The 12,189-nt window shown below is 42.9% G+C and overlaps 1 protein-coding gene across 1 annotated transcript; it reads left to right on the top strand.

Moving 5' to 3' along the window:
• The first annotated feature begins 9,744 nt into the window (after window positions 1-9,744).
• On the top strand, window positions 9,745-11,470 carry LOC107458070 (pathogenesis-related genes transcriptional activator PTI6). Its single transcript, XM_016076285.2, has one exon. The coding sequence runs from the start codon at window positions 10,188-10,190 to the stop codon at window positions 11,049-11,051; it is 864 nt and encodes a 287-aa protein (XP_015931771.1). The 5' UTR covers window positions 9,745-10,187; the 3' UTR covers window positions 11,052-11,470.
• The last annotated feature ends 719 nt before the right edge of the window (window positions 11,471-12,189 follow it).

The raw sequence follows: 12,189 nt of genomic DNA on the forward strand, positions 1-12,189 counted from the left end.
GCATGGTCGGATCCGGTTTCTGAAAGCCTTAAGACAGTTACATGCAAACAACTAGATAGCCACTGATCACTGCCCATGAATCTATCCAGCCTCTCTATTACTAGCTCCTAGGCTCTTTGCTTATTACTCCATGTAAATTGTCTCCCTTGCATACCCAAATCTATTAGGCCATGATCATCAATAAAAAAAATTGAAGGCTAAAATTGATTGGAGAGATTTGAGTCCACTACCAAAATTTTCAGATTGGTTAGTGATGGCATTAAAATCCCCAAAAATCACCAGTTTACCTCCCAATTATTGTATAATGGCCGTAGCATCTTCAAATTGTCGCTATCTCACTTGATCATTGCTACTCATATAGACCCCCATCAAGTTCTAGGTCTTGTTTAGAAATACATTCTTCATTGATGTCAATGTAAAGAAATCAGAATGTTGAATAATCATAACTTTAGTGCCTTCTTTCCATCATAATGCTAGCCCAACAGCCTTTCCAACTGAATCTACTAGAAAAACTTCAGAAAAACCACACGATCGTAACTTGCGTTCCACCAGTCGAGGATTGATTTTGATTTCACAAAGAAAACCAATCTCGGAGGAGTAGGATTTGTTGATTCCTTTGAGATTATGTATTGTCAGGGGTCTTTTCGAACTCCGATAATTCCATGTAAGGATCTTCATGGGCTTATGGGTGCCAATTGATGGTTAGCACCTTCCACCTCAACTACTGGGTTTTGCATCTCAGTTAGGCAGATTTTCTTCTGTCCCTCTTTAGTCTCCTTTACTTCAGGCCTTTTCTTGGTTGCACTTATTGGGATATAGTTTTCCTTTTCCTGTCTAGCCATACTCTTCAACCATGATTCTCTCACAAAGGTTTTTAACGGATCTGTATCTGCATTAACTGGTTGTTCAAAACTCATCTGAGGGTTCAAGTCCCCTAATACTACACAGTTACCATTATGTTCCATAGATCTCCATGCCTCATCCAGCATAATTCCGTTGGTATCTTCTACCCATTATTTTTTGTCTTCACCTTCATTATTTCTTTTGTTGCCAATTTCATGTTGAGACTTGAAAAACTATTAATCAGCCACGCTGGAGTTTGTTTCCTTCTGTTATTCACTGCTCTTGATTCTGAATCAGTAGGCCTATCACGTCATGAGTCCCACTTGTGTCCACCTTCCTTCCAATCTGGTCTACCCTCAACCACTCTCCAATCGGATCTTATTGCAAACATTCATCAGCCAAGTCTCCATAATAGCTTGTTGCAAGTCTTTGCTTCATATCCTATATGCCCACAATAGGTGCAGAATTTTCAAGGCGCTCATACCTCAATTTGATTTTTAGTGTTTTTTTTTATCTTAACCCATGACTTTGGAGGCTGTCCTTGAATTTTCTATCGCCATTAATTTCTATCATGACTTTGATGATTCTTAACTCCTTCATCCGACATCAAAGAAACCAATGTCTAGGATCTTTCCAAGCTTCCCACCTGAACGTTTGCCAACTTCCAATGTTTTGTATTTTTTTGGCAAACCCCAAAACTGCGCCCACATTGATATGAGGGTGATTCGACTCTCTTTATCCCTCTCCCAAATAATCCACTTTTTTAAGTGCACAACATAGTCTTTAAATAGCCATGAAGATCCCCTTTTTATTCTCGTTGTCTCTCCTTCGTGATCAAAGAAGAATTGATATTGATGGTTTTCCATGTCATCTACCCTAAAACCAGTCGGATCCTCCCATATGTCTCTAAGGGCGCTGTCTAATGTGCTTATCAAAAAGGTTTATTTAGTGAAAAACCTCCCAACGAGATTTTTAGAATAAGCATTGACTTTCTTAGAGACATCATCTTCTTCCAAACAAATCGGTTTTCTCTCCACTATCTTCATTCCATTACTGCCAGCTATCACTACTATCTTGCATATTGACGATACAATACAATCAAGAAGAGAGCGTCAGCTGTTGGGGATAAGGCAATGGTAAGATATGAAGAAAAAATTTTTAGTAGTTGTCGAAGTTCTAAAATAAAACACTAAAACTCTATGTAGATGCCTATTTAATAATATGTGACTTTTTACATAATATGGGCAGCTAACTTTTTTAATAATAAAAAGTTCAAATTCTCAAGATAAATTAATTTAATGAAAGCATGAAAAAGTAAACTTTGTACGTGTATAAATAGGAGAAGTAAGGTGGCAGTGGTGGAAATTGACAGATTAAGAATTAGGGTAAAAAACTGAAATGAGCCAAGGAGACCTCAAAATTACCTAAATCAGCCAAATGAAAAATCAATACATGAATCAACCAGGACGAATTACTATATAATTCGAATCAATATGATTCGAATTATGTTTGCATGTAATTCGAATTGATATGATTCGAATTACTAGGAACGCCAAAATTCAATGAAGTTCGAAACAACTTGTTTCGAATTACACCTATATAATTCGAATTAAGTAAATTCGAATTACTAGGAGAAGCGCATGTTAGAGGAATTCGAATCAAAGTTAATTCGAATTACTAGGAGAAGCGCATGTGAGAGGAGTTCGAATCAATTCGATTCGAATTAGGTGAAAACGGGCTTGCATAGTAATTCGAATCAAGTTGATTCGAATTACAAGGGAATCGGCTATAAAAGGAGTTCGAGCCAAGTTCATTCGAATCACATTCTCATTCTCCAACCCCACCAAATCCCAGAGAAAAAGACCAACGTTCAGTACGAGCTTGACCAGAGCGGCTGTTTCTGTCGATGGGGGACGATCCGGGAAGGCTTTATCGTTTGGATGGAGTAGCTCATATCGCCGGTGTTATCAACGACGAGGTTAGTGGTTTATGAAAGCGGTTTATGATAACGGTATTTGTTAATGGTTTTTTATAATGGTTTATGTTACTGTTAGTGGTTTAGGATAGTGGTTTAGGAAAGTAGTGTAGGCTAGTGGTTTTTGTTGATGGTTTTTGTTAATGGTTTTTGTTAATGGTTTTGTTTTAGCAGTTTATTGTAAATGGTTTTTGGATAGTGGTTTAGGAAATTAGTGTAGGGTAGTGGTTTTTGTTAATGGTTTTGTTTTAGCGATTTATTGTAAATGGTTTTTGGATAGTGGTTTAGGAAATTAGTGTAGGGTAGTGGTTTTTGTTAATGGTTTTTGTTAATGGTTTTGTTTTAGCGGTTTATTGTAAATGGTTTTTGGATAGTGGTTTAGGAAATTAGTGTAGGGTAGTGGTTTTTGTTGATGGTTTTTGTTAATGATTTTGTTTTAGCGGTTTACTGTTAATGGTTTTTGTTAATGGTATTTGTTAATGGTTTATTGTTGATGGTTTTTGTTCATGGTTTTTGTGAATGGTTTTGTTTTAGCGGTTTATTGTTAATGGTTTTTGTTAAAGGTTTTTGTTAATGGTTTATTGTTGATGGTTTTTGTTAATGGTTTTTGTGAATGGTTTTGTTTTAGCGGTTTATTGTTAATGGTTTTTGTTAATGGTTTTGTGTTAATGGTTTTGTTTTAGCGGTTTATTGTTAATGGTTTTTGTTAATGGTTGTTTGTTATGTTAGTGGTTTGTGAATCTATTCTAATTATGCGGTTTATGTATTGGCCAGCCTCGTCGTTGCATATCCAGTGTTAGGCGGCAACAGGGGATGCGTCTTGATGAGAGGTATGTCCCGTACTTGCAGATGGCGGGACTTTACCATCTTGCGAGACTGAACGACAGATGGTTTCGACTAGACGAGCCCCTAGTCAGCGCATTCGTCGAGAGGTGGCGGCCTGAGACGCACACCTTCCACATGCCGTTCGGAGAGTGCACTATCACGCTTCAGGACGTCGCATACCAGCTGGGGTTGCCAGTCGACGGAGATTACGTTAGTGGTTGCCTTACCGACTTCCACCTTTACATTGAGGGTGGGAGACCTGCTTGGCAGTGGTTCCAGGAGTTGCTCGGTGTTTTACCGCCGGAGAACCAGGTGCAGAAATTCGCAGTCAACTGCACCTGGTTTCAGGAGACATTCGGGGAGTGTCCAGATGGGGCAGATGAGGAGACGGTTAGGCGATTTGCCCGGGCGTACATCATGATGTTACTGGGTACGTAGCTGTTTGCCGACAAGTCCGGCAATCGTATACACATCAGATGGCTACCTTATGTTGCTCGGCTTGAGGAGATGGGTCGCTATAGTTGGGCGTCGGCGGCACTAGCATGGCTGTACAGGTGCATGTGCCGAGTCGCCAACAGACATGTGGTGAAGTTAGCTGGCCCGTTACAGTTATTACAGTCGTGGATCTTCTGGAGGTTTCCCACACTTAGACCATCTGGGTATGATGAGATCAGCTGGCCCCTTGCCTCGAGGTACCTTTATTGTTTTGTACTAGGTATTCTTTTTGTTATCATTTTGTAATTATGCCCTATATTCTTCTGTTTTCTTGTACGCAGATGGTCTGGTTACAACCCTGGGATTAGCAACAAGGGACCTCGGGTACAGATGGCTCGCATGAAGATCGACTTGTTACAGCCTCGGCAGGTAAGCAAGGAGATCTTTTGTCATTCTCAAGTCATTGTTTCAGTTTATATCACTTAACTGAAAGTACAAACGACTTGATTTTGGTTTTTTCAGTTCATATGGATGCCATATAGCGCAGTGGACGTCATCCAGGTTGTCCATCCTGAGGTGTTGGAGCCTCGGCATATGATGTTATGGCGATGCAGGACGTCCCTGATTTACTTTGCGGTTGTCGAGTGGCATCAGGTTGATAGAGTTTTACCTCAGTTTGGCGGCGTCCAGCCCATACCGTCTCCCGCCCTAAACATCGACTTCCTGATGTCGAAGGACGGGAGAGGAGGTGACCGTTGGTTCTCGGCACAGTACCCTGATTGGCATCTTCACTGGCAGGAGCGTGCTGATCATATTCTACAGTTTGACATCGTGCCCGACCCCGGACCGTCACATGAGTTCTTGACATGGTGGTATCAGCACGGGAAGAGGTTTTTGTCGCCGGAGATGTTACTGGGGGATCCGAGAGGTGTTCCTATTCCAGATGAGGCGACGCAGAGGGGTGCAGGCCGACTTCCAGACATGGACCGGGTCGAGGATGTTCCAGACAGACGTCGTGTTGAGAGGAGAGCACGAGTTGGGACACGTCGTAGCCAGCGTGAGTGGAACTGGGTAGATCAGGCTATGGATGCCGGAGACGACCCAGTTATGGGTGTGGGGAGAGTTCGTGGTCGCGGAGGCAGGAGGAGGGTGGGTGCTGCTAGACAGGGGGCCCAGATGCCCGGGGGAGGTGACGTTGCGGGGGTTGATAGGGCCCATCAGGGCGGGCATGATGGTGGGTCCCCTGGAGCTGGTGTGGGAGATCCCACGAGTCACACTGATGCTGGGCTTGGTGCTGGAGGTCTTGGAGATTACTTCGTAGGTGTTCCCGGTGATGATCATACCCTTCAGGATAGTACTCCATGGGTGAGTCCTGGCTCGATGTTCGGAGACTTTCTCGCCAGTGATGGCATTGTGCACGAGTTTGGTGGACCACATTTCCTTGAGGATATCCGGACCATCATGCAGGAGGATGAGGCTGCAGCCGGACGGGTTCATACCACAGGGACACAGGCACCGCTGGACGTTGATCTGAATGAGCCTGCCACGGTAGCTCCTGCGCATCCTTTTGCCATGGGTGGGACCCCAGCGTCGGCGCAGAGTATCGGATCACACTCAGTTGCCAGCCCATCGTCATCCAGACCCGTCCATGTTCCGCCTATGACCCCCAGACAGCCAGTTCCGGATGACAGCGACGAGTCCATTGAGGATGAGGAGCCACTTATTCGTAGGGGATATCGGACACGGGTGCCACGCCGTTGCGGCACTGGATCGCACCTTTTTAGATGATTCATGGATAGTGGTGTATGTCTTGTTGTCATATTTATATTGTAGACTTTGTTGGTTGGTCATCATTGTTATTGTATGATCTTTTTTTTATTCTGAACTTTGTATGTCTTGTTGTCATATTTATATTATGTACTTTCTTATTACGTCGATGTATTCTACTTTTATGTTATCATTTATGGTTTCATCTTTTTTTATTCGTGATCAGTCGTTCCATGATATAATGTTGTCTCTTATAGTTATAATTGTCAATGATGTAAAAGACATTCAACAGAAATAGTTGGTACAAATAAAAAGTTTCATTAAACATAGGAAACAAAGTAGTTCCAGACAAGTTGTAATACATGAAAACTTAAAAAAAAAAGAAGACAAGTGCTAATACATTAACAAACAAACACATACATAGCCAATCGCCTACTGATTTGCGGCAGTCCCACTTGGGCCTCCGGCTTGTGGACAACTCCGCCTGGTGTGACCTGGCTGCCTGCAGAGGCCACATCGCTTTGGCCGGTTCGGTTCTGCTTCATCCATGTTGGTTCGAATTCTTGTGGATCTAGGACGACCCTCCCTCGCACGCCTCATACTCGGATCCGGGATAACAGTAGGCCCGGGATAAGGTGGCCAGAAACCCTCCGGAATGGGAGGGACAAATCCCATCTGATAGACACCAATCCCATCTGATAGACACCGAAAACGGAACTAAGGCGGTAGACCTCGTGGACGTAAGGCTGCCATGTAAGTCGTGAATACGCACAGCATGCCAGTGCGTGCGGACAGGGAAAATGAAGTGCTTGGAAGTATCCACAATCACAAGTCTTGGACCCTAATGAGACCCTGTACGTACCAAGAGAGAATGAGCCTGTCGGAGTCGTCTCAGCAACGGTGTACTCCGAGTTATCCCTGTCGTAAACAGTCACCGTGAAGTGCCTGACTGTTCTCAGGTTGGCCTCGATACACTTTGCTAGGTATTGACTGAATTGTTGTCCAGTACCCATCTGAGCCTCGGCCTCCCTACCCTTACGGACAAAGAGCTCAGCTAGCCTTCCGTATGTGGCCTTAACCAGCGAGCAAACAGGGAGGTTTCTAACCCCCTTCAGGATTGAGTTGACGCATTCCGAAATATTGGTGGTCATGTGCCCGAATCTCCGACCCTCATCACAGTGCTGTGTCCACAACGAATACTCGATTCGGTTCGCCCAGTCACACATTGCCGGATTCTCAGAGCGCAGAATGTCAAACCAGTAGTCGAACTCCACCTCGGTCTTGGCATATGCGGCATTAACAAGAAGCCTCCGGGCATCTTTTCCCTTGAACGTCAAGGCAAAATTCGCTGCAACGTGTCGAATGCAGAACGCCCGGTACGCAGCAGGCGGTAGCCATCCCCCATCCGGAGCCTCGAGTGCTGCCTTGATGCCGTTATGCCTATCTGAAATAACTAACAGACCCGGCTGAGGTGTGACGTGCTCACGGAGGTGGGAAAGAAAGAAAGACCATGACTCAGCATTCTCACCCTCAACTAGTGCAAATGCCACGGGGAGGATGTTCGAGTTTCCATCTTGTGCAATGGCGACTAGCAGTGTCCCCCCATACTTCCCATATAAATGGGTGCCATCAATACTCACCAAAGGCTTGCAATGACGGAATGCCTGGATACAAGGGGGGAAAGTCCAGAACAGCCTATGAAAATAAACCTGAGAATCGTCAACCTGTCCCCCAACTCGAACAGGGCAAGTCCTGAGGACGGCTACAGTGCACTCAACCGAATCAGCCATGTGCACCCATTCCCAAACTCAGAACACTTTCCCACGTACCTGCGGTAGTCAGACTCAACGACCTTGTACTGGACCCCTCGGCGGATACTGTACGTCTTCACACTCAAAAGCGCCTCATCTTTATCTTGAAATTGTTGGCCAACCTGGAACTCGTTCATACCGGCAGACCCCTCGGTATCTCTAGCACCAAATCCTGAGGCCTGCAGATCATTGTCGTCTTGCCGCATGGCATCCAGGTCCAATGAGGAAAAATGGGGTGGATACTGCTGTGTGCCAGAACTAGATCCACCTATAGCCCTTGTCGGAACAGTAGTTCCAACATCATCGCCGCTTTCATCAGCGATCATATCCGGCTCCACGTCATCGTCATCTGGATCATCAAACAAACCATCACCAACACCAGCCGGTGTGGGACAATGTACCTCGGTGGGAATATGTTCCCCATACCGAACCTCGTCTCCAACATTGCCGCTCAGATCAACGGCAAACGAAGGGGACGCAACAGGCTGCATCGGTGGCTCATACACAGGAGCAGAGGATGAAGCAACAGCAGGTCTCGAGCTCGAGCCGCCAACCGCGGCTATAGTATTGGCATTCCGGTTCGAACCACCCGAGCTAGATACCACATCAACCAACTTAGCCAACAGCTCAGGTGTCCTTACCTCGGGAAACTGCCTACGAGAAAGAAACATAACCTGCAAGTCCTCGTCACTACCGATTGTGAAACAATCAAACTTCACGGTGTCATGGAGCACCGCTGTAGGAATGCGGTAGAAAAACTTCTTCACCCTTTTAACGCCTTCAAAACCCAGCTTCTCCAGTACAGAGCTAACAAGTGCATCGTATGTGGTTGTCGGGGTCACGATAATACATAGGGGATCCTTATCAGTGAACTTCACGCCCGACCGAGTTTTTCTCTTAATCGACCCTCTGTAATGTACCAGAACTAGGAAACTCTCCTCACTAGCCATCTCCCCTCTTTGTTGAGAGCAACATGAGTTCACACCATATATATACAGCCCTGGCTCGCACTATATATATATAATTCGAATCTATATGTTTCGAATTATATAGTATCACAACCTAACCTAGTAATTCGAATTAATTAGATTCGAATTAGTTAGGTGTAATTCGAAACAAGTTGTTTCGAATTACCTTACAATGTCTCTTCCTAGTAATTCGAATTAACTAAGTTCGAATTATGTTCACCTAATTCGAAACAAGATGTTTCGAACTTCATTCATTTGCTGCATTCCTAGTAATTCGAATCATATCAATTCGAATTACATGTAAACTAAATTCGAATCATATTGATTCGAATTATATAATAATTCGTCCTGGTTGATTCATGTATTGATTTTTCATTTGGCTGATTTAGGTAATTTTGATCTCTCCTTGGCTCATTTCCGTTTTTTACCCTATTTTATATATTATTAAATCATTTTTAGTGTATTTGTAACATAAACAATAAAATAAAGATCTAATTTAATATTAAAAATATTTAAAAAATTTCCAGCTATTTGTATCGGTAAACAAAAGTTTTTTATAATACTCGAATATAATATTTTCAAAAATATAATTTCTTGTAATATATATTTTAATCTTAAAACAAATATCCACTAAATATATACAGATACATTATGACCATTTTTTGTGTAATTGATATTTTTAATAGTAAAAATATATTATTAAGTAATGAACCAATTGGTCCGTTGAACCCATCTCAATAAATCATTTTTGATGGGCATACAGCATAGTGAGCATAGAGCAAAATAGAGAAATGGCATGGAATGGATGAAGGAGTGGGATTATTGTTGAGAGAAAAGGAAAGTTTTTGGAGTTAGGAGTTTGGACACGTCAATAGGTGGCAGCTGGAACCTACAACCTTCAATAGTTTCAATATCTCCCCTATTTTCTACTCCCGACAACGACACATTATGCACACATAACACACACCCCTCCACTCACTCACACTCTCACACACTCCATTTTCCATTTCCATTTCCATTTTTACCCTCCAAATACCCCCATTCTCACGGCCAAAATATTTTCGTGGAATCCTCCAATGGGGACATACCCCGTGCACTATAAATACCCTTATTCTTCCTTCTTCCATAGAGTTTTCTTCTTCCTTCATTGGCTCTCTTTTCACTCCACCCACCCAGTGTTCTTCCATTTCTCCATGTTTATCTCAGTCACGCCAACCCCGTGAAGGTGGAGTGATACCCTTGTTAAAAAAATAGCATCCAAGGCTGCTCATATTCTCTACATACACACTAAAAAGAAAAAGTTGTGATCTTTTCTAATCCAACACCGTATCTTTGCCCTTTCCCCTCCTTTCTATATCATCACCAAACGTCTTTGTTACTCTACAAAAAACGGATCTTCTTCTCCCCCAACTTGGATCCCACTTTTTCTTTCTTTAAACCCTTCTAGTACCCTCTCCTACTCCTTCATGCACTCTAAAACTTCACGAACCCTTCAATCCATCAAACAACCTTGACACCTCACGACACAAACAAAACAAAACAAAACATTTCTCTGTTTCCAACATGTCCGTACAGTCAACACTGAAGCTGGAGAAGTTGAACTTGAAGCTCTCGCCTTCAAGCTCAAATTTTGAGGGTGACCCACCAAGTAAGACTAGGCGCAAAACGAAACAGAGGTTGGTTCGGATCATCCTCACTGACCACGACGCTACCGATTCCGATTCTTCAAGCGACGAAGCACAACGAAACAACACACACAAACTCAAAAGAGAGATCACGCAAATAACCATGCACCTTCCCTCACCATATTCCTCTACTACTACTTCCCCTTCTCCTTCTTCTTCTTCTTCTTCAACTTCATCTTCTATCTTTGGTTCCGTCTCTTCTGATTCATTGCAACGGAGAACCAAATCATGCAAGAGACCCAAGAAACCGCAACTTCAACCGCCGGAGCGCCATCGCAACAGGTTCCGCGGTGTGAGACAGCGGCCGTGGGGACGGTGGGCTGCCGAGATCCGTGACCCGACCCAACGAAAACGGGTCTGGCTTGGAACCTTTGACACGGCGGAGGAGGCCGCCACCGAGTACGACCGTGCGGCGGTGAAGCTCAAGGGTCCAAACGCCGTTACGAACTTTCCGGTTAACTCTTCGGCGGGTATTACGGCGGTTGATAACGGTGTAGCGGCGTTTTCCGATGCGGTCGCGCTTTCTCCAACTTCTGTTTTGCCTTACGACGGTGACTCGACGCCGTTTGACGGTTTCCGTTACGTGGACGCTTTTGGCTTCGACATCGCCGATGAGGCGCCGTTAAGTTTGACGGACGTCGACGTTAGCAGCGTTATGCTGACGTGTCAGCGTCTTGATGCAAAAGAGGATGAAGCGTTCGGCGAGTTTGACCTCGACGAGTTCATTACGTGGCCGTACTAAAACCTCAGGGGCTTATTCGTCTTTTCAAAGGAAAATATCAAGTACCGTTTGGTAAAATTTGAAGTTTGTGCTGGATACGCAGTTGAATTGCCTAAATTGCCCTCGTTGTTTGAAGTTTTGTGGAAGAGTGTAGAGAGTTTTGAATTGTGGTCGATTTTAAAGCACTTTCTCTGTTACCCCACTTGATGCGGCGATATTTGTGTATTTGTGAGAGAAACACAATTATATTTGTCAAAAATTTAATCTGTAATTAATTATTAGTCTTTTTTTCTATTATTAGTACTAGTATTGGTTAAGAAAAAAAAATGAATGCGACTGAGTGAAGAATTGAAGATGGTGTCAAAGTGACAAGGTCTATGTTGTAATTTTTCCTATATTATTTCGAAGAAATATATAAATCGAAATTTTGATTTTGGTTATTGCAAGTTTGACACGTGGCTGTTGAATCACTTCAATCAGTCTCTACTCATTCTTGGTTCATTCCAGCTCCAACCTCCAATGTGAAAATTTTTTTTCTCTTTTTAATATTTGGGATTGGTTGGTAGTTAGTACCTTACTTTATGAGTTAATTATTTATTATTCTTTGAATGCATGCGTAAATGATATTATTAGAAGCTGACTCATATTTGGGACTGTGCTAAAATCATAGCAATCTTAAAGTGCTTACTGTATTTATAAAAATGGTTAAGAATAGATTCTTCTAAGTGCGATTTCATTAGGTACTTAATGAGGAGGGTACGATATTATTCATCCCTTCATCTTTTCGGCCCCGACAAATTCGCTTTAATTATTTTGTTTAAGAAGACTAAATTGACTCAAAAAGAGAAATTAAAATTGGACAAGTATTATTTAAATATTGATATCTCTTTGTTTGACGTTGAATTTCTCTCTCTTAGAAGCAGCAGCTGTATTGGCACAATTCTTTAGATATATCTTTGGGAAAGGAAAAAAAAAATTCAGTCCATATTGTTGATTCATTTTGAATTTTTGATCAATATACATCATGCCATGTTGGAGGTCTGTTTAAATTCAATTCAAATTTCAAACACTTGTCATTTGTCAACAAAACACTTACATTTTTGCAGTACCAATCACGTTAGCTTCTAGTGTATGTCTATGCTTTGCCACGCACCACCAA

The sequence above is a fragment of the Arachis duranensis genome, chromosome 7 (genome assembly GCF_000817695.3).
Source record: "Arachis duranensis cultivar V14167 chromosome 7, aradu.V14167.gnm2.J7QH, whole genome shotgun sequence".
NCBI lineage: Eukaryota > Viridiplantae > Streptophyta > Magnoliopsida > Fabales > Fabaceae > Arachis > Arachis duranensis.

Coding starts and splice junctions, on each gene's coding strand:
- LOC107458070 (XM_016076285.2), top strand. CDS start 10,188: ATGTCCGTACAGTCAACACTGAAGCTGGAGAAGTTGAACTTGAAGCTC.